The sequence below is a fragment of the Conger conger genome, chromosome 1 (assembly GCF_963514075.1).
Source record: "Conger conger chromosome 1, fConCon1.1, whole genome shotgun sequence".
NCBI classification, from domain to species: Eukaryota; Metazoa; Chordata; class Actinopteri; order Anguilliformes; family Congridae; genus Conger; species Conger conger.
In genome coordinates this window covers 71,048,259-71,072,089 of record NC_083760.1, presented here as the reverse complement: position 1 = coordinate 71,072,089, position 23,831 = coordinate 71,048,259, and the positions used below count along the sequence as shown (strand labels likewise).

The 23,831-nt window shown below is 38.8% G+C and overlaps 1 protein-coding gene across 1 annotated transcript in view; it reads left to right on the top strand.

Moving 5' to 3' along the window:
* The first annotated feature begins 2,586 nt into the window (after positions 1-2,586).
* Positions 2,587-23,831, top strand: part of LOC133138945 (neurexophilin-1) — a 39,229-nt gene continuing 17,984 nt past the window's right edge. The window contains exon 1 of the mRNA XM_061258112.1: positions 2,587-3,020. Coding sequence (XP_061114096.1) covers positions 2,967-3,020 — 54 coding nt within the window. The 5' untranslated portion in view covers positions 2,587-2,966. The remainder of the gene's footprint in view (positions 3,021-23,831) is intronic.

Below are 23,831 nucleotides of genomic sequence, written 5' to 3'. Positions count from 1 at the left end.
GTCAAGCATGAAATAGCCTTAATTCCAGACCATTATGGTCAAGAGGCAGAAGATTGCTTCAGGGCAAGATGAAGTTAAAGATAATCTCACCTGGTTATGAAAAGGGAGAGGCCAAGTGCCTGAATCTTGAAGATGAGGTTAAGGGTGCGTGTTTTTAACGCGTTTTAACGTGGAAGTTTCGGGATTGGTCTCATATGCCAAGATCTGCTGCCGTTGAGTTAGCTCGCTAAAAATAAGGCTGGACGTCACACGCGCCTCTTTGAATGCTGTTCCCAGAATCTCTATCATCGGGAAACAGCCTAATTCAATGCATGATAATGGGGAGGATGTAGTCTTTTTTTGTGATCAACCTTACATTAGACTTCAGCAAACTTCAAATAACACAGTGTGTGCAGGATGAGGAAGTCATCAAGATAATTTGTGTTCTGCTGCCTTTCCATTGCCAGCAATTTGAGGAAACATTCAGAGGCAGCTGCATCCTTTGACCACATATGGGGCAGATGCATTTATCTCTGTCAATAGCCTCAGACCCGGTGGCAGGAGCGTTGGGGTGGAACGCTTTGCGTCATCTCTCTGAATGTCAGGTTCTTTTCGGCGAAGGGCCTCGCCTTCCTTCTGGCCATTGCGGCTCAACCCCTCAGCATAGATGGACCACTTGAGATGTCAGCTGCCTGGGAAGAAGCCAGGAGGACTGGCGTCTGCGCGTGCTTCAGGGTCCAGGCTCCCTTTCCGCAACATCTGCCCTCTCAATCACACTTTCAGCTGCACCAGCTGGGTTGGTTCAAAGACACATGATGAAAACGCAAAAGATTGCGAGAAATATTCTGGCAAGGTTTGTACCCCACACAAAAAATAATCATGATTTCATGGCGCCAAAGTCATGGGTGATTGCAATTAAAAGACTCATGGCATGATTTATTATACGATTCATTTGATGTGCAGACACGTTGGTTCAGCTTGAATTATACAGGAAGCGTTAAACCTGTTAGATATTGGTTTAAGATATACACCGTAACCATCTATCACACAATTTCTGAAAGAGTAAAGGAAGATTAAATTATTCTATGTACTATGCCTTGTTCTTGCTCCTTGGTAACACAGGGATAATGGCCAAAGGAGCAGACACTTAAACAGTCATGAGCATTGTCCAAACATTGTCAAATAATCATAAGTTCTATATTCAGCAGACAAGCATAATTACTGCTGCAGAACAGGGTCATACAAACAGTATGAGTATTCCAAGATGTTGCACCTTACTGCACCCACAACAATTATCAGAGAAACTGACTCTTAAAATGTTGCAAGATGACTGTTAATATGTTGTGTAAATATCTGGCTAAAGGCACCTACAGCTGCTTGTGTGGTGTTATAATATAAACAGTAATATACTACTATAAGCAAGGAAATACATAATTTGTAAAAACAACACTCGTTTTGGTCGGGCTGAATCTACAACTTTTGAGTCAGTGTGTGAGTGGGTCCTGAAAATAAGAGAGAGAGAGAGAGAGAGAGAGAGAGAGAGAGAGAGAGAGAGAGAGAGAGAGAGAGAGAGAGAGAGAGAGAGAGAGAGAGAGAGAGAGAGAGAGAGAGAGAGAGAGAGAGAGAGAGAGAGAGAGAGAGAGAGAGAGAGCTGGCTGTGGGCTTATCAGTCAGTGAGTAAGGGTTTGGCCAGCTAGGCTCCTTCACAGCACTACTCCAATGATTCATTCTTTGGTGGCAGAGTGTCACATGCTGTTTCTGTGAAGGCTACCAAAGCCATTTGGTGCAGGAACCCATCAGCCTGTTATCTGAGTTATAGTGACAATCTGCACTGTCGCATTGCTGTAGCAATGAAACCTGTACAGATTTATTAAAGATGTCTTCTCGCTTTTATTCTCTGTCTCCCTCTTTCCTTGCTGGGATAAAGGTGAAAAAAATAAGGTGAACCATATGCCTTCCATTCTTAGTTCTACTCCTGCAAGGATTCTGCATTGTTAAAGGATGTGCTTTCAGAATCAACATACTGCAGATCCAAGTTTAAAAAGAATTGAGTTAAATTCCCATACAGTCAGACAGTAAATAAATGTGTAATGTGAAGCAAGCATCCACAAACTGGGAAATTAAACAAAAGCAAATGATTTTGGAAGGAAATGTTTCATTTTTTCCATAAATATATGCATGCTATTAAATACTTTATTCCATATTATATAGTCCAAAGAGCTCTCAGGCAAGCATGTTACATTAGGGTTTTTCTGCTATGCAATAGAGCGAGTTTGACTGGAACCGAAATCATAAGTAAGTGTAAGTGTCGACTCGTTTTTCTGTGTTAGCGGATGCTCCGCTATGAAACGCTTGTCTGTTGTGCTTCAGTACGTCTTTCAAGGCTCCCTCGGTCTCTGATCTCTCGAACAAGTCTCGTCCTGTTTTTAATCCTGTGCCCCCCCCCCCCTTCTCCCTCTCTCTCTCTCTCTCTCTCTCTCTCTCTCTCTCTCTCTCTCTCTCTCTCTCTCTCTCTCTCTCTCTCTCTCTCGCGTCTTCTCTTTCTTTTCTCTTAGTCCCTCGCGGGGTATTTCCGTGGTCATCACAGGATGTGTTGAAACAGTACATTACAGAGCGCGCGATATAAAACATTGGGCGCCAGTAAAGATCGGTGCCACTAAAACCACTGTCCCTTTCAGAAAGGACTGCGTCTTTAGCCACGCGACAATCACAGATCAGGACTGATCACAAATTATCATTTTGAATTGAATTTGTGGCATTCCCTGAAATATGAGATTGCTTCACCCTTTGGATTAATTTCTGTGTAGTCTTAGTTCGTTTGTCTCCAAGTGTAAGCTTGTTTTCTGGTCATGGGGTGTTTTATGTCATTTTTATTAGGCTGGTGAGGGTCTTCACTGTTATGTAAATCGGATACCAGGTGGATCTATGTTCTTAGAAGACAAAAGAGACAGCGAAGGGAAATCACTGGAAGTTTAAGATCAAGGAGAATGCAGGCGACGTGTTGGTGCGCGGTGTTTCTCCTTGCACATGCTATCTACCTGGTAAGTTTGCTTCTTTTTGTCATTTTCTACTCGCATTGAACAACTTTTTAAATGTATCACTTCTGCGCGGATAAATAGTATGTCATAAGGCAGCTCAGGTTAGAAAACACGTGCAGTAATGGCAGGATATTCACATACAAGAGTAGGGTTTTCAAACTAAAATACTTAAAATGTGAAATGTATGCTTTGCAGAACTGGACGATATCTATTACCGTTCCGTTACAATAGCATATTCGAATAACTGTGAAAGTGCCTTTTGATAGTGATCACTCATGTTTTATCATTCCATTACATGCATATACTTGCTTAAGATTTGACTGCTTAAAATAAGTATACGTAATTTGTCAAAACATGTTTGTACTTGGCATTTATTTACTCCACAAATGTAACTTTGCTATACAACTTAATGACACATCATCTTTTAAGGATCATAGCATAGTAATGTGCAATTCGCATGTACCTCCTCGAGAGGGCGCTCAAAATATGGCATCAGAGAACACAAAGCAGAAGCTTACTCGACAGCAGAACCCTGGTGGAAGTCTTCACTTCACGAGTGAACTGTGACTATTTAGGTTGTAATGGGGACATTTTTTTAGGAAACTGTACTTTCAGATGCCACTGTATTACACGACAGGACACACAGTATACATATCCTTAGTAGAATAATCTATAAGAGAAACTTCTAGGCAATTGTTGTTTCTGTGTAAGTCATGAAATTGCACGAAACCAACTCGTATATATATATATATATATATATATATATATATATATATATATATATATATATATATATATATATAAACGCTGTGTTTCCTCTTGCTAAAAAGCTTATAAGCATCTAAGCAGGAATGCAGGCCTTCCCGTAATTATAAGTAATATGGGACATGTCTAACGCCGACGTTTTCATTGTAGCCTACTTCTGTGTTTTTACATTCATTTAAGTACTCGATTATTTCCCAAGATAAAAAATAATATACTCAACCCGTCAGAAATAAACTATAAATTATACATCCCCGTGGTTATGACACACGGCCATTACTCTCACACTTACTTGTTGAGATGAGCCTTACTGTATCTCAATAAAGAAGGTACCGCTCTGTAATCCGGGAAACATCAAACAGTTGTCCTTTGATTGTGACTAGCCTATATGAAGCAATTTGTTGGAAAAAAAAAAAAAAAAGTGTCAGAAGAACTAGCGCCGATAAAATATAATCCAGAAATAAATAGCCACGCATACATCCGATTTGATGTATGTATTTGTATGTATAATGATTTATGATTATTAATATTATTGTTTTTACTTTTGCATACTATTTGAACGCATTTCTATTTCTGGATGAACATTACAAATTACATGATAATAATGAAGGTAAAATAAGGCGCAGGTCTGGTGCCACTTTTCAAAGGCTTCTCCAAGGTTCTTGTATAAGAACTATATAAAATAGGCTATCGGTACGCAAATAGATTCATCTTTGAACACTGGTCTTAACACGTTCCCTTGCAATGTGGGATGATTGAACTTTCTCATACTTAGCATATGAACCTATGGTTAAAGCTAGTCAGAAATTATGCTCGTCAGAAAAGTTTTTATGTTCTCTCAAACACCAGTAAGCCTGCAACAGAGGTACGTTGGTTTTACAGGATATTTTATTGCCGATACGTTTATCCCAAACTTATAGTAGGCTCTGGGAATGAAAAAACGTTTTTAATTGTAAGGTTGATGGGAGTCATACTAATAAGCAAATAAGAACATTTCTCATGGTATCTCATGACAAAATATAATTTGTTACAGACCGAAGAGACATAAACAAAACAAACAAAAATAGTATGGACATTGAAAATTCGACTATTTATTTTTTCAAAGGTTGAGCGAAAATTAATCCCATAATGTACGGGTATTTAAACATTAGGCAAAGTAGTTTTTATTTTATTTATATTGATCATTTTGGGAATTTCCTTAGATAACGTGTCTCGACTATTTGTCCCTGTTCCAATCCAATAATGAATGGCGCTATGTATTTTTCGTATAGCCTAAATATTGTGGACAAAATGTTAAAATGTCACTAAAATGCTTCCACTAAACAACTTAGGACAACTTGTATAGTCATTTATGAACTTTAGAGGTTTATTTAGAGTGTTTACGTATCACAAGCAGCGGCTGGGGTGATTTTGTGAGGGGAAAAGGCCGGCCCGGCAGATACAGTCACAAGAAACTTGACATTACCCGGAATGCGTGAACACATTTTAAAGTTTTAGACATTTCAAATTCACACGTTGACGGTTATTTAAGGGTTATCCGATAGGAACATATATAGCTTAAAAACTGAGGGCTGGCACTCGAGTTAAAGTTAAATAATACATCATCAGCAGATTTCTTCCCCTGTCATTGCCTCAGGCACTTAGCTGTTTTTGGAAGAACGTTGGTTCGGCGAGTATACTCATTCGTGTATACACTGAATGCTATCATAATTCTTATTCTTTTTGTTTGTAATATTCCAACTGCCATTAAAGCAGATGTGTTCGCTGTAAACGTCAATGTATATTAATCACATTGTATTAGGATGTAATCATTTGATAAAGAAATGCCATATTTGTCCAGTTTAAAACACATTTGTTAACTTGACTTGAAGAAATCAAATTTCTTCAAAAAACATTAGCTTATATTTGGCGTTTAATGGCAATAAAGGTATATAGCGTTTTTGAAAATAAGAATAGATACTAAAAACATATTTGAAAATGACTTTACTAATGGTGATAAATATGGAGATACAAAACCTAAAAACAATCTTTAGTCAGTAGGCGAAACAAAAACTATTATTATTATTATTATTATTATTATTATTATTATTATTATTATATACAGAAGGTTGTATGCACCCTTGCGACGCTTATGGGTTTATAGGCGTACACATTTCAGAACCATGGACAGCTCTAGTTGACGCTTAAAAATGATTCAGAGATACAGAGATTGTACTTTTAGACAAACACAAACGTGCAACAATATATTTATGGTGTTACAATTATTTTAAACATTACTAATGTCAGTAACGACAGAGTTGAATAACTCACCTGGGTAAAACCGTGGTCACACGCAGACTAATGTTTTGTTCTATATAAATGCATTGTTATGCACTAAATTAGGCTATATGTAACAGCCTCACTTTTTTTTAAAACAAAGTACAATACACGCTTCAAGCGTGCTATTATCATAACCGCATTTTATTATTACTATAATTTTAGAATATGAATATGTTACTGTATGTATGCAATTTTCTTTCTTTTGTATTTGGCACCGAAATAGCTGTAGACCCTATGTACGATCATGTATCCTTAGTTTCCAAAATTTACGCGACAATTACTTATCATTATTTTAAACTAAATTCGGCATTACTTGTATTCTGTACTCAGTATGCTAACTACAAGCTACAATTTAACACACGGGGATTAGAGTTGAACTTTGATCATTTCATTTCATGTTGTAAGTCTCTTGTCTGCTTTTAAGCCTCATGTCTATTCTGCTCACCTTGACCCTGATAGCCGAGCGTGTCTGTGCTTGAGACATAGTAGTATGAAGCAGCAGGTATGAGCTGAGCACGAGTATGAGAAAGGCGTAAATAAAGAGGCATGACTGAGTGGCTTCCTCATAAATCCACAATCGGCCTTTTCATTCTGGCCAAGAACAGCTGAAGCCCAAACAATGTAATCATTATTGATGAAGAATTCCAGCTCGTTGCTGCTTGCAATCTTAATGGGATCTCTTCATTCTGTGTCCCTTCGCAGTGTAGGAGCACATACTCAGTGCATCATGCCACTTACAGCTCAGTGTAAATACTGTGGGCTTCTGCCTTAGCCTCAGACCTCCTTCACATGCGCTTTACGTGACATATGCACCGCAATAAAATGCACATTCCGTGCAAGGGAACCTGCGCATCATCCAGAAAAAAAAAGTGTTTCTTTATGAATTACGGTTGTGGGTTTTTCTTCTGTAAGCTGCGGAGAAGAAGATATGGCAGTCACAGCTCTTTTGGGGACCATTTTAGTTGATCCTTCTGTTGGGGACGCTCATATTTAGTGGGGAGGAGGGGGCACACATAGCTTTTATTCTGTGGCCCTTAATGTCTGCGTCCTGCGTAGAGAAAGTCTGCTCCCCTGTGGATAGCCGTTGAGCACTGGCGGCAGCAGTATTAATGGGCTGGTTAGTGTGTTTACCGCTGCCTCTACATGGAGTTGTACTGTAATTGAAGAGAAGTTCCTCTCGGTGCTGTGACTGCCACACTAAAGGTAATGAAAGGGCTTTTCCCTCAGGGCCTGGTGGTCGCAGTGGGCCACAACACTCTCCAAATTAAAAGGTTGTTGAGCACATCCCAGTGGATGGCAAAATATTGCTGAGAAGGTGACCACACGCACACACACACACACACACACACACACACACACGTGAGCATGCATGTACTGTATGAGCCCGTCGACATACACACACCTGCATTCACAGGCCTGTGTCTCCGAAACCTTGCTGGAAAATTCAGCCTGCCTGCACACTTCCAGCCTGCTGCACATTAGTGCTCTAACAAAGAGTACAGAGAGCCTGCTGGAGACAATGCAAAGAGACTGGGCAGGAGGGAAAGAAGGTTAATTGCAGAGTAATTGTCCGACGTATTATTGAACCTTCAGTAAATTTCTCACAAATATGCAGCTTGTTTTCTCCTATGTGTCTGTTACGATGAAATCTGAAAAGGGTTCTGTCAGAAGAGATCTGTCAGAACTTTGGGACCACAAAGGAGAATCTCTATACAAGGGAGACACGCACAGTCAAAATGTAATATTCCCAGTGTGCACTGCATGTCTGTGCTTATTCAAAGTGGGGAATAGAAGGAATTACTTGACGTTTATTTTTTATCTAATGAAAATTCCATTCATAGAAACCATTTAGGTAATTTCACGGTTGATTAAGTATTCTAATCATTTTACATTGCTTCAACAGAATGAATAATTTTAAAATTAAACAAATGCTATATGTTTATTAAGCTTATCGCAAGGAAATGTTAGCTTCAGAACAGTTAGACATATTGGTTATGAGTTTGTTAGCAGCAAAATTGATCTATATTGTAATGATATAAAATTATGCATTTGGGAGCAGTACAATGCATAAAAACAGAGCAGGTACTCATTGCCGTTTTCACAATATACGTACATGCAATCCGTTTGTGTGTATCAGCATACTCTGCATATGAGATGCAGACATTTCATTTCAATGCAGAGTTCATTTGGGCAACATGGGCCATTTGTAGGGTCATTGGCATTGTACCTATGAAGATAAGCCTCAGCTGCACCTCAAAGAGACTGTCATTTTATGGACACAATTACTGTGGCATAATGCTCCAGTCCAGCTGGGGGCGACATATAGGACTGTCACCAAGTCAGTGTCTGCAGTGCGGGGTTGGGCTTTTCACTTTGTTATGCTGAGAAATATACCATCAACAGCTGCCACAAACAGTATTACATTTGTCTTCGCTGATTATATAAAATATGTGGAAGTTACTGTAAGCTTCCTGTTTGCTTTTAACAGTCTGGCCTTTCTCCTCTGACATCTCTCATTAACAAGGCATTTTTGCCCACAGAACTTTTACTCACTCGATCTTTTTAGTTTTTCACACCATACTCTGCAATCTGTAGAGACTGTTGTGCGTGAAAATCCCAGGAGATCAGCAGTTTCTGAGACACTCAAACGACCTTGTCTGACACCAATATTCATTCCATGATCAAACTCACTTAGATCACATTTCTTCTCCATTCTGACATTTGGTCTGAAAAACAGCTGGACGTCTTGACCATGCCTGCATGCTTTTATGCATTTAGTTGCTGCCACATGATTGGCTGATTAAATATCTCCATTAACAAGCTGGTGTACAGGTCTACCTAATAAAGTGCTCACTGAATGTAAAATTGGAATATATGGTTGTTGGTGTACTGTATAGACACATATAGCTATTTATAATATGAATCACTTGGACTCCTGAACCCACAGTCTGGGGCAGGAGTGGGGGGTGAAATTGGAAAGAGCAAACAGGCTGAACCAGGGAGAGGGCCACCAGTCTTTAGGGGTGCCTCTGTAATCTTCTCTCCCCCCCCAACAAAGCTACTCTGGCCCCAGAGGAACTCTCCTCAGTCTTTATCAACTAAATTGGGATGTCTTTGAACCTTCTCTCATGAATGACCCTTGACAGAAAAATGAGTTTAGTGACTAAAATAAGACATATGAGATATTCACATCACTGAAAAGGGGGATCAAAAGCTTTGCAAGATACAAAAATCATAGCAGCGGTATGTTTCAATCCACACTTTTAAAATGGAATGTGAAACTTTCAACTTTTCTTCAAGAAATAAGTTACAATGTACTCTTTTAAAATATCTTGTACCAGATGTAACCTTCTACAATAAAGCAAGACATTTTAACGTTTCAAATATATTTTAATATATGGCTATCTTAACAGCACATTAGGAACATGTTCAGCTTACTGATAACTAATTTCTTTATTCCCAGGCATCATCTGGATTTATATAGTCATTAATTTATTGTTAAAGTATCATTATACTTTTGTTTGCTGTACGTACGTCAAATTACCACTGAATAAAACAGAGCCTCCTACTACTACTACGCATATGGACTAAAATGACTTCCCTAACTGCTTGCGTCTTTTGTCAAAATGAATGAAAATCTGTTTTCCAGGTTTCTGAGATAGTCCTAGACGAGATGGAATTTGGCTGCACCCACCAGTAGGTAATTAAAGAGACCCACGCTTCACAGACCAGAGCCTGCGAGATGCCGTGGGTCGCTCCATCTCCAGGCTGTTTCCCTTAACGCTTACTAGTTCTCAGCATTTGTCTGGGAATGCGAGGCAGGCGAGCAGGAGTGCGGCGAGAGGGAAATGTGCAGACTGCATGGGCTGTAGATTTGTGTGTGGGCTCGGCTCTCTGTCAGCAGAGGCGTGAAGAGGGGATGCGCTCCCTCACCGTGAGGAACAGCCACCACTCATACACTTTCAGCGTTCACACCGCCACAGATACACATCTCCTGAAGGGTAATGAAATTAGTGAGTGAAAATAGCAAACAGCGTGCTCGTAATATCGTAATCTTCAGTCATAAGTCTTTTGTTTGATTCCTATTGCACATTATCTTGGATTAAACTATATTACGCATTGCTGAGCTTGATCAATGGCCTGGCTGAAATGTTATTTTACCATTTGGTGGGGTAATATAAATGCTTAGTACTGTTGTGTTGATGGTTTTTCATCTGTATGATCGTGCTTATTTTTTGTCTTATTAGTTCTGTTTTTCAAGTCATTCAATTTGAACCAGCAACACAGCCAACCATAGCCCATCAATAAACAGCCCCCCGAAACATTCCTAAACACCATATTACTGCATGCATTGCATCTGTGAATTATTCTCTTTGCTTTTTATGGAATCAAAAACTGTTTCAGTTGGAACTAGCAAACGAACAAGGTAAATGCAAGGAGAAACATCTCACAAAATTACATAAATTTACTCTGTCCTCTTACCAAGATATATCAAGTTAAAATGAGAAGCAATGCTACTGTATAATGCAAAACAAAGCCATGAATTAAGATGGATACAATGGTCATAATTTACAGTAAAAGAGCATCTGACCATTGATAATTATCATTGTAATTCTCTCCTGGAATACACTGTGTTTGGTGTTATCAACAGAGTACTGTAAGCCAGTGAAAGAGTAGACAGTATTTTAATGTATTTTCACAATTCACATTCACATTTTTATAGAGTAATGACCAGATATGCATTATCATCAGATTGTTAAAGAGCTGGCTCATCCTTGTTTTGCACCTTGATTAATACTGATTAAACTGCTAAAATGCACATTAATTAGCACAAGGCAATGGCATACACTGGTCTGTAGAAGCACCATTATCTGTTCATGCCATGGTTTACTGATTGAGGGTCATTACACCTGATTACTAAATGCTCCACCACCAGGCACCGAGTAAAGCGTATCTTCATCAATTTGAACAAGTATCTCGTAGCATATGCAGATGTGATTTTGGAGGGTATGTGGGTACACAGGACAACCCCAACAGTGGACATCTCTACGGTGATTTTGGTGAAGCGGTTCTGAAGGAACGTCATTCGGAGCTCCGGTGATTAATGTCCTCTCCTTTCATTTTCTCCTCCATGCACTCCTCCAGATTTTCAATTGGATTTAGGTCAAGGCTCAGGCTGACCATGGAAGGACATTGATTTTTGAAAATAGAACCAGAGCACGATATGGGCTTGATCTTCAAAAGGATTTTTCTTCTCTATATATAGAAGGAAAGATTTTTTTTATCTTGGAAGTGAGTGTGGTTGTGATACCTGCGGCTTTAATTGTTAGTGATGAATCGGAATTGTCCATAGCCGGTGTCTTCACCGCCATCTAAATGAACTATTTAAGAGTTTTATCAAGAACAGTAACAGCCATTTTAGTTTGATATTAGATTATGACATTTATTAAAGATTGATTTGTTTTACCTGGTTAAGTACATACGTTATAGTTTCTTGCATGTGCAGGTGCATGCCTAAACCTTATCCAGCATTTCTAGTTATACCCATACTTTTTCACTGCCCTTTGTTTTGAGCGGAACAATTTTTTTATTGAGGGCCAAACTACACAAAAACTCCTGAAGATAGTCCTGTATTTTGACCATGGCTAAAATAAATATGCTTTAATTTAGCCTGAATGATTTGTAAAAATTAAATGAGAATGAGAAGTAAATTTTTCATGACTGACCTTTTTAATAAGGTACAACCAAAGCCTATAACCAATTTTGGGAAAACGACGACTATCTTTCTTTTGAAGTATATTATGGTAAAATTTGTGCAATAAATTGATACCGGGAAACAATTGTGCGGAATCGTGGCTTTAAATTGAAAAGGACATTCTGAGTTGAAATTTCCAGTGTGGATTGACAGAGTAGCTGATATAAGTGGCTGGGTTAACGAATAAGATGGGATGGTATGAAACAGTGTAGGTCTCTCTGCATGCATAGTGAGGTCACTGCACTCCTGGAAAATGCTGTTTTCCTTGGTTTCTAGGGCAAATGATAATGTGTTGAGTAACATTTAAGTCAGATGTTTGTATGTAGGTAATTGGGTCAGGTTATCTTCAGCTAATCCTTGGTTATATATTGAAGGATTTGCAAAGAATATAGAAGAATGATTGTCTTCCAGAGGTTACATTTCAGAGGTGAAGAGTTGGTGGGCAGAGCTATAGAGGCACTATTACCTGTCATTGTCATTTTTAATGGATAATGTGAGAATCTATCTCAGTGCACACTTGCGATGTTCTGTCAGAAAGATTACAAAATCTATATTAATTCACGGGGAGTAAGAATGTGGCACAATTGTTAATTGTATTCAAAAAAGACATTTGTGTCAACACTTACATCGTGTTTGGTTTCAACACCATCTCTTGAAGTTTGTAAAATCTCTGTAATTTTTAACTAATACAAAAAAGGTGATAGTTCATCAGATATAGTGGGTGAAACATTTAAATGTTTAGAAGTATAGTATTGTCTGACAGAACAGGTTGGTATGAGGAACAGCAAAGATTATGCTCCAATAATTAATTCTCAAATGAGAATCAATGCAATTATGAATGTCTTGATATCCAACAGAAGACACTCATTTGGTTTTGTTATGAAAGGGCATGTGAACTGAAAGCTGCTTCCATTGGGGTTATTGTTTGTTGAGTCCAGCTCGCAGTAACATTAATGCGCCATGGATTTTCACATCCCGATTTTGATTTCATCTCTAAAATGAGAATATGTATTTTTCTGCGGAACGTAACGTTATGCTGGAGTCTCGGGGAGGCACGGGGGTTCCTATCAGCCAGGGAGACAACGTGAGCGATGGAATTAATTCACACCCCGCTGAATCTGAGACCTGACTGAGGAACATGCCGTCGCTCCGGTAATGATTGATCCACTGATGTCTGCCGCAGCATCCGGGACTCACACCTAATGTTAATGGGAATTACAACTGACACCCATATCTCCACATCTCTCAGTCTTAAGTTATTGTGATTACCCATGCAAGTATTTTAGCCCTGGCTCCAGGGAGAATTATGGAGGGATTTAAAATCCATGAATGATTAATGTACTTCTGAGCAGATTCAGGGTTGAGGCTTGTACATCGGCGCAGCTCGAGGGAGATCAGAGGGGACAAATTAAACTGTTCAACTTCTTTGAAGTTTTGGATTAATGTGTTGTATTTATACGTACAGTGTTAATCATGAGGAGGATGATTAATCTACCGGAACAAGCATGACTAAAAAGTGTTCATTTTGACAAAGTTCCTCTTGATGTCAAGAAAGGCAATTATTTAAAACTACACATTGTTGGCTTTAGAGCATGCTTTGTACTCGTTAATCAGGAGGATTGAGTATAATTATTGCTCAGATAAGCAAGTTTAATGGTCATCTTCATAAACATCTTATGTAGTGCACATGCAATTTTATTCAATGTAATGAGCCAATTTACCTAATGAAAGCGCAGCATTAGGAGAAGTGGAAGTAGCTGGTAGTTACATGCTTGAAGAGGGAACATTTAAATCTCTGTGTTTCGCATCGACATCACTCAATCACTTATCAAAACGTTAAAATTGGTCATTGTAATATTAAATGCAAGTGGTATGTCTTGGGTAAGGGAAAGTGCCATTAAGTTACTGCTTGGGTATGGGAGACCTCCTTTTGCTGAAAGTGGCATTGGTGAGCCAATAGGGGGCCCTGTTCCTGGTGAGCTGCACGCTGTGCAGGTTTTTACCTTCAATTCAGTTACAGATTCAGACCCCTGAAACAAACTGAGGTGAGTTACAGTACAGTAACTGTGTAATTAACTGCTTTCATTGATCAATTACGTGCTGAGTAACAATGAGAGCCAGCACACCCTGTGGCTCTCCAGGACCAGGGTTTACAAAACAGAAACTCAGTGCCCCAGCATAGTGATGCTAACTGTACAGTTTATGGCCAGAATTTACACTTTCAGTCATTTAATGATTTGAAATAAATGCAAAATGTTGTAAAAAGATTTTACAACGAGATACTTTAAGGGACTACTGCAGTCCCTTAAATGTTCTAATCTAAGCCCACATTAGACACTCCTAGCAAAGTGTCTTTGCCCTCCAAGTATAGACTATGTGTTGCCTCTGTTTGGGAGAAAATTGATAGCAGCATGTCATAAACTAAATAAATAATTACATTTGAACACTAAAAAAAAATGTTACAATAACCTGAAAAGGCATCTATAACATTCCGAAGTCTTATTCTATGCATACTGTTGAAATTAAAGGCACCAGATCAGGTCCAAGTCAGTCATTATTCCGGAACAGTACATAATGCGGCTGAACATGACCCTAGATTTTCTTTTTATTTAAAGACAGCCTCTCGTTTACCTGTCAGTCAAATAAATTAATAAATAATTGCAGCAAATGCATCTTATTGTTTCTTTTTAAAGTAATGATTTGTCAGGTTGAAAATTCTTATGTGTGTCTGGGTTGTAAAAGAGAAACAGTCCATGACTGTTAAACAGGGGAGTGCACCAATCTGTGCGAGCTTATCGCTCGTCATGCAGCAAATTACAGCATTGTATTACATCGCAAAGCCCCTGAGATTTCTGCGATATTGATTTTCAAAATTACATTTATTTCACTGCTGCTCTGGCACGCAGTCAGCCCCGAGACTCGCATGTCCGCAGCACACGCCTGGCTTGGCTGTTAGGGGCTTGTAGAGATGACACACTGAAAAGCACAGCTCTGATGCAGCACTGCAGCCCAATCCCATCCTCCAAGGGGAAACTACACCAGCCACCACTGATGGGCAATGGACAGAGAATCCCACTCCGCTGTCAATTAATTCAGTATAGACACATAGATACATATGTCTTTATACCAATATTAGTTCTTAATTACACCAATAAAAAGTAAATAAATGCAGATGGTTAGTTTTTTACTTCCTAAACACCATTTGGTGATTGTAGTGATTACTGAACTAGCCAAGCATTGTATGTGAGACATATAAATAAATACACATTTTGAATTGATCCATGCCCTAGTCTCGACCTATGGCTTTGATTCCTTCAACAGTCATCCATGTCGTTGAAACTGGTATTTTGATTGTTCTGTTTTGATTGGCATTACGCTAATACCACTAGCCCCACCCCAATAAACCTACAGAATGTGTAGTGCTGAACACATTGTCTTCCGTATAACGCAATCCCGAAGTCTTCACTGGAATGGTAAACTTCAATTACTGGAATTCCTAATAAACATTATTTCAGAACATTCAAAACTGTTAACAATTACATGTAGAAAACGTGTTGTTACCATCCTGGAAATACATGCATTCTATAAACTTACATAAACATTGCATGTCTATGTACAAAAAGAAGTTATTAAAAATAAGTTTTACTACCTGTGGGTCCTGTTTCAGTGTCCTCAATAAATGATGTGGTGTTGCTGATGTCTTTGAAGGAAACTACTTGCTGATGACATGAACCCAGCATGGGTTAACTGTGGTACTCTGGTAGCAAAATGCATTATATTTTTGGATAAGTCTTACTCTGTATTAATTCAGCACATCTACCATAAATTGATATATCCTAATGATCTGATACAGCACACTGCAAGTGCACTTCAACACGAACACATTGACTCACAAAGACATGAAAGCAAGCACACATACACACAGATGCATAAACGCATGAACACACACACACGCACACACACACACACTCATAAACACTGTAAACACTTGATGTAAAGCGCTAACCCTGAACTCGGAGTTCGGTGAGTCTGGACCCTGAACATTCCACTAAGCTCAGCACTTTGCGTGCAAATGTCCATCAATCCAGCATGGCTGCTTTATGACTGGGTCCTCTCTGCCCCGGTGCTTGTGCGCGATAAATTCCAGTGCTACTCTTGTGTTAAGAGCAGCATTACTCAGTCAGGACCAAGGTCTGCTACTGCCAAAAGGGCTAACTCATCTGATGTTCTATGGCACAGTAAAAAGAAAACCAAGCCCACAGCACTCATAACACAGCCTGGTCTGAGCATCCATCTTTAACATATGCGGAAATGAACAGCGGTTACAGTCAGTCTCTTACACACACATCACTTAACAGAGGAGTTTGCTTTCATGTGTACAGGTAGCAGTTGAAATTGTACTTACCTCTAGGGTCTTTCAGCGAACTTATCCCTGGTTATGGGTATGCACTTTGTTGTACGTCACTCTGGATAAGAGCGTCTGCCAAATGCCAATAATGTAATGTAATGTAATGTGATTGGTACTATATGACTGGTGAATATGGGTTTTTGCAACATGTCACCGATATATAAAGTGCAATCTAACTGATGTGGTATCTTGTTTTTGTTTTAACTTTCATTAGCAAATTAGAGTGTGATATTTAATTGTATTATTTTTGGACACCTGCACGTAATCACAGAACTTAATATTTTGTAAAACAATCTAAATAATATGAGACCTGCTAATTAATGGGCCACATATCCACCCATATCCACCCATTTGTCTCACAGTACTTCAAAATGTCTGTGTGGGAACGACCCCTCTGTTATTGTGCTGGTTGTTGCAGTTTTAATTGCATACATTGGGTCAGTTTCAGTCAATCAGCTGATCAACTGCCACAAATGGTCTTATCAGTCACAGAGACATTTTGAAGTAGTGTGAGAGATGTACAAACGGGTGGATGGAAGTCCGACTGTAATAGCCCTACCCCATGAGGAGTAACCCTGCTACTCCTTTCAAGTTAATGGAGTTGTTATATTCAAGTACACAAGACTTCACCATAGTGGCAATGGATGTGAATTTTATCAAAATTTAAATGAAAATCTAAATTCAACTGACATGACATTGAGAGAATATTTGGCAGCGTACCCTGGCAATGGGTATGAGTGATACATGCATAAAACTTGACCGGATGCACTGTATTCTCCCAGTACTGTGTGCAACCACTGTCCTTAACTTCATTAAGCCATTTCAAAGACTATATTAAGTGAAGTCAACACCAAGTAAATTATTTGAAGTATTGTGCAACATAAGATGTTTACTTGACATTCCATCACATTAAAAAAGGTTTCTGAATGGAATATCATGATTTTAATTTTGCCAGCACAAGCAAATGAGCAAATCACTTCATGACAACCTACATGTTACTATTTTAAAATAGTAACAAAACATGTTCATCAATATAAGTAACTCTGATCTGAAACTTAAGAAGCAAATAACAGTAGATCTACATTTAGACTTGTAATTTGTGAATATATATTTGGAAACGTAGGATGGCTTAAGATATTCTTACTGCAGAGCTTCACCAGCTGAAGGACCACCTGCTGTCTCTTCTTCTTCTAACTACAAAATGGCTGCCATAAATGTTGCATGCGCAATTGGGCGCATTGTTGAATGCATGTAATTAGTTGCTTTTAATTGGTTTTAATTAATTTATTAATGACTCAACTTAATAATTCATACTTAATAATTCGAGAAAAATCGAGTAATACTAGAAAACATGATGAATTGAGTAATACAAATAGACAAAAATAAGTAATATGAACCTTTTTTTTTCTTTGTATTGCAACTCTTTGTATTCTGTACAGTATGATAACTACAGATGTTTAGTGGCAGTCTGTTTTTTCTCCCCATGGAAGCAGAAACAGCGGATTACTGCTTGTGGGTCAGCAGCGACTGGGCCTTATCAGTCAGCCCTCAACCAGTCTGGCTTAGACCATGCAGGTCTAAGCCAGACTCTGAGAACTGACATAAGGTTTAGCCATTGGTTTTGTCTCCCATTCATTTGAACCCATCAATCAAGCAGTTTTTTCTTCTGTTCTCCCCCAGTCCAGGAGTGGAGAGATTTTATTTATCTCTTTCCTCTGTCCTCCTCATATTGTAGCCTATGGCAGACCTGGAGGGAGACCATGGTTTAGCACATGACAATCTGCCCGCCTTCATACAGAACTTTCCCTGGGAGTGCCGGTGATGGGGTTGTAGCAGACCAAAGGGGCTGCTGTAGGGCTATAGAGTAGCTCAATGAATTCTTAAATATGGTATTATGATGGACAGCACACTATGTGTTTGGAACTTCCTGAAGATCATCTGTTTGCAGGTAACAGTTCAAAGTATCCCAGGAATCAATACTGACCCTCAGCCCAACTAAGGTTACTTTCCTTCAAAATAGTTTTTTTTTGTGGTGGAGCATATGCTCTGTAAACTTCACCAACATGACTTTCTTGTTCTGTTACTGTGCACATTCATCCAGTGTTATGCATTTTCAGAATTTTAGGAGGCTAATGATTTAGCAGGCCTCAAATTCTAAGCTCAATGTTAACTGAAGGAGTACATAGGTACTGTTCCACTTTTCGTGAGTGACATTACAATGACATTAAAATAAACGTACAGCAACAAATATTTTCAATAAATCAGTGTCATATTGTTTCTTTCAGTGTTTATATACTGCACTTGACGGTATTAGAGTAGTGTGCAAAAATGTGGGCACCCCTGATCAAAAAGCCTTTTACAATTAATATGTAAGTGAACAGAAGTGAACCTGACCAGAAGCGAATGTTGTACCTGAATGGTACAACATTAAACATGACACATTTCTTCTCATTTTAAAGCAAGATTACTTTTAAGTCCCTGTGCAAAACCTTTGGAACCCTGTCAGTTATTCAGAAGCGAACCTGATCTCTAAATGGTACATTATTAAACATGACACATTTCTTCTCATTTTAAAGCAAGATTACTTTTAAGGCCCTGTGCAAAACTTTTGGAACCCTGTCAGTTATTACTTTGTAACTCCTCCTCAGGCAACTATAACAACTATAACGCTTTCTGTAGGCAGCTAAGTCTTTTAATTCTCGCTTTTGGATTTCCTTGCAGAACATATATCAGAAATATTCTTCGGCCTCCTTGCATGTACGGTATGTTTGAGATCTCTCCAAGAATTTCAAATAAAATTCAAGTCTGGGAACTGTGGTGGTCATTCCAAAACCTTTCATCTTCCATGGAGGTACTTCATGGTTCATTTCAGGGTATGCTTTGGATCATTGTATTGCTGGAATATCCAGCCTCTCTTTAACTTCAATGACTGGACTGTCCTTTGAACATTAGCCTCTATAATGTATTGATATTTGGTTGAATCCATTCTTCCTTCCACTCGCACAATATTTCCTGTGCCCCCAGCTGCAACACAGGATTTCAGAATTGTGATTGTTCATTTCCACCAAAAAAGAAGAAGGCTACAGATGCTCTCTTAATGTTTCAAACTACCTATTTCCACTGTCAGAAACATTCTTAGAAAATGGAAGATGGAACAGTTGAAGTCAAGGCAAGGTCTGGAAGACCAATAAAGATTTCCAATAGAATGGCCCGAGACCTGGTGAGAAATGCTCAGAAGAACCCACACATCACTACAAAAAAGAATAGCAAACACAGGTCTAGCTGTTCACAGGACAATACAACATACTTTAAACAACAAAGACCTACATGGCAGAATTGCAAGAAAGAACTACCTGAACACTAAATTAAGCATCTGAAGTGTGAAAAAGAAAACATTGGGAAGCCTGAGGCCTTTTGGAACAATGTGCTTTGGACTGTCAAAATCCAAATTTAACTTTTTGGCCACCACCAAAGAACACCTTGTCGACCTTGAAGCATGGAGGTGGATCCATTATGCTTTGGGGTTCTGGACAACTGTTTAGAGAAACCCATGGTTGTTAACACCAGACAGAATAGCCACTGCAGTTAGATACTTTAGAAGGCATGGAGTTAGAATAAAAAGTTTTGCCTGGAATTATACTCAACTGAATCATTAAAGCCTTAAAGAGTAAATAATCTTATTAAAAAGTAACAAAGAATTATCCATAAGGGTTCCAAAACTTTTGCACAGGGCCATTTTCCTTTTTTTAGAATTTATAAACCGTCACAAATGAACAAAAAAAAAAGCAATCTCGCTTTAAAGCATAAAGTTGCACCATTCAGTTCAGGTTTGCTTTCAATCACATATAGATTCATTTTAACAGACATTTAAACCACGGGTGCCCAAATTTTTGCACCCCGCTGTATGTAGACCATATAATAAAACGCTTCATATACACAGCGGCCGAAATAACCATTGCATGTGGTGGTCTGATAAACAGCTAATGTGAAATATGCTGACTATTCCCTGTAGGAACAATACAGCGTTTACACTTGGGGAGGGCAGTCAAACAGCCGTTGCTAAACTGCCCCAGAACTAATTGAATGTGGCTGAGGCTCTGCATTTTTGTAGTCAGCACAAATGCACCGCTAATTCCACTTTTTGTTATTTAAAAAAGGTAGCTATCAGCCCCTTTGATAGAAAAAGAATTGAAGGTTAATGGAAAATTGAAGTGATGTGTGGAGCCACGTTCCTTGTGCAGTATTAGTGTCTCCCGTTCTTGCAGAATTGAAAATGGATGCTCCAACGGGCAGCACTCCAGTTCCTTCTGTGACAGATAACAGCTCTTTGAAGTGTAACAGCAAATTTACTGCCACCCTGAAAAGCATCTTACCCATTCTGAAATTTGATTGGCATCTCCTTTTTGCCACACCGTCGCATAGCTGTAGTGACAGCTAAAGAAATGTCGCTGATGGATTCAGTTTAAAAACCATGATACATAATTATAAAGTTTTGTGTTTGTGACAAGATTTCTGTTGTGGGTTTTACAGCTGTAGTTGACAAATGGAAATTCAAACTGTGTGAAAAATAAAGGATCTGTGAATGATCGTAAATAATAGCTGATTTGAGTGACATACTGTATCACGGGGGTTCATTTCACGGCGGATCCATATTATGGCAACAGCATTTCCTGGGTTTGTGTGTCTTGTAAGCGGTCCAGTGCTGCACATTGTGTCCATGTGTATGGCTTTGTGGCAGGTGGCATGTTGTCATAGTGTCTGGGGTGGAGGACTAGGGAAAAGACGAGCGTGGGGCCTATGTTTACTCCCACAAGCTGCTGCTGGAGTCAGATAAATTCCATGCACAATAACCAGATTTTTTTATGGCAACTGTTGTGGATTTGTACTGCAGTTTGTACATGTAGGGGAGAAGAATGGGGACACCTGCTAAGTACTGTTCAGGATGTGTTTGTCAAGGTGAAAATCCTGTAGGGAAAATGTAATTTGCTTCCGTGAGAGAACAGGCCAGGAGTCAACCTGCTCTTACAATTGCTGCAGATGATAACACAGTGTGGCAAAACCATTTAAATTTAAATCTGCCATATAAAATCCACTTTCATTCATAATGCCCGTGCATTTATGTATAACCCTAAATGTCGGAATCATGTTTTCATCAAATACAAATGTAAGCTACTGAATACTTCAACTGCTGCCAGCAGTCAGTGCTGAGACAAATTTCAGAGGTCTCTATTATAGAGATTCTATAATGCTAAATGACAGATTTACCAGTCATTTACTAGTTTAACCATCTTAAATATTGAAGGTTTAAATGCACCGTGCATGACATGAAGGCTGATGAGCAGACCGACTTATGCTAACTGAATAATAAGTTACTAAATGATCTGTTTACTTTTATGGTCATTAAGTGAAAAAAACAAACACTTACTAGGCATAGAAACATTGAACTTAAATGAACACCTGAATAGCATCCCATGAATTTAATTATGATTTAATTCTTAAAAAGCTCACACTGTGTACACTTTTTTGATTTCAATGATTCTGGTATGTTTACATGTGATAATGGTTGAGGTGAGGAATTTAAACATGCATTATTTTGTGAATAAATGCAAAATAAATGCAATGCAAAATGGATAATAGAAAAAAAAAAGTTTAGTGTCAACAGTAAGACAATTTGTGAAGTATGAAGTATAAAGTAAAGTCTTTATTTTTACCATGTAGTCGTACACAGGTATACAGTGCACTCTGGAGACTAAAGCATTGTGTTTTCCTACGCAGGTGTTCTGTACATAGTGTGCATTAAAACCATCTGATGGTATGATAGTCATTTTTCAGGGTGAGTTTGCTCTGTGTTTTCACACCTACTTTCAGTTCCCCAATACGTATTTGTACAGTTATTGTCTCGTACTGTGAAGATATGACTGAACGCAATTGGTCCTTTGTGCACTCAAATCCAAGCTATTCCATGTCTGTTGAAAAAAAGAAAATAGCTACAGGGCATCTTGAAGCATTTTGAAGTCAATGAGAAAATGAGTGAAAATAATGAAATAATCACAAAGCTAAGCAGACAGGGCTCTCTTCATTTCCCTGATACTGGTTTTAAAATATTTATATCATGCATTTGTGCTCATCTACCTTTTCCTGGGAGAGGCAGCACCCCTTCATTTCCTCCTTAGCTAATACCAGAGGGCAAGCAGCCGCTTAAATCACGTCAGTCAGGGTAAAGGGAAAGACAACATGCTCGCTCACCTCGGCTCTCTCAGGCCTGCTTTCACTCCGGCAGATAAGCGCTAATCTTCCACTCACATATGTTCATTTAGGAAGGCGTGCCTTGATCTAGGTAATCTCTGGAGCCAAAATGGGATGCATTACAGGTCTGGCTCTAATCTGAAAGGTGAGGTCTCTCTAAACCTGTTGTCAAGCACCCTAAATCTTGACTTTTTTTTACATTTTCTTTTTTATCGCGGCGAGCTAACTTTATTGAAATGAAAATTAATTGCATGTCACAGTATTAAAACAGTGGCAGACGGAATCAAACCCAATGAGGAAGCAATTTAACAAATTTAATTGGAATGAAGAGATCAAGCTCCTCTATTCAATGGAGGGGTTAGGGCGATTCTCCTCAGAGACACCTGTGAAACAGTTTACCTCCTGTTTCAGGTTTCTTTAAAACGAAATCATGCTGCATTTAATGATTGAATGGTTTTACAGTTACAACATTTGATTATTCCATTCTATCAACTAGTATGCTGTTAAATCAGAAATCACATTATTATGATATTAAAGTTTCTGTCTGAAACACAGGATTGATTAGTGGGAGAAAAGGCACCTGTCCCTGTTAGGACACTCGACAGTTTTGCGCCCCTGTTAGTAGGAACTGTGACCCTTGCTGTAGGAACAGTGAAGCTGACCCTTTGCTGTGTTTTTAGGTTACCTTGGTGTGGCTTAATTTTATGTCAGTGCAAAGCAAGCTGTTCTGTATCCTTCTTCATACCAGTCTTTCTTTCTGCTCATTCACACATGAAAAGATTTGATTCCCCAGTGGCTGGAAGTCCATTCTTTTTCAATGAAGCTGAGCGACACAAGCATCTGGGCCAATAGAGAAAAGTTGTCCATGGCTAAACTTCTTAAAGACATCACCTGCCAAAGGCTGGAGTTCTGCACTTCCATGTTTTCCTTCCAATAGGATACCATTTTGTGAATAATTGTTCCACCCCAATGGCATATTTTTCAGGGGTGCTGTTTGTAAAACGTTGCACACTCTGTAACTCTGATTAATCTTTTGCACATTTAGCATCGCCAAGAGTAAATAAATGAATTACAAATACAAAAGTGCCACTTTTTCAAACATTACAGATTTTAGAGAGTAAATCATCCAAAACATTGTAATGACTTTCCAATGATTACATGTTGTGCAATGTTATGCATGAAAGCAAGATGTATATGATACTGTATATACACTCAGTGATCACATTATTAGGTAGACCTGTACACCAGCTTGTTATTGCGTACAGGTCTACCTAATGCAATTATTTAATAGGCAGCACGGTGGAGCAGTGCATAGCACTGTTGC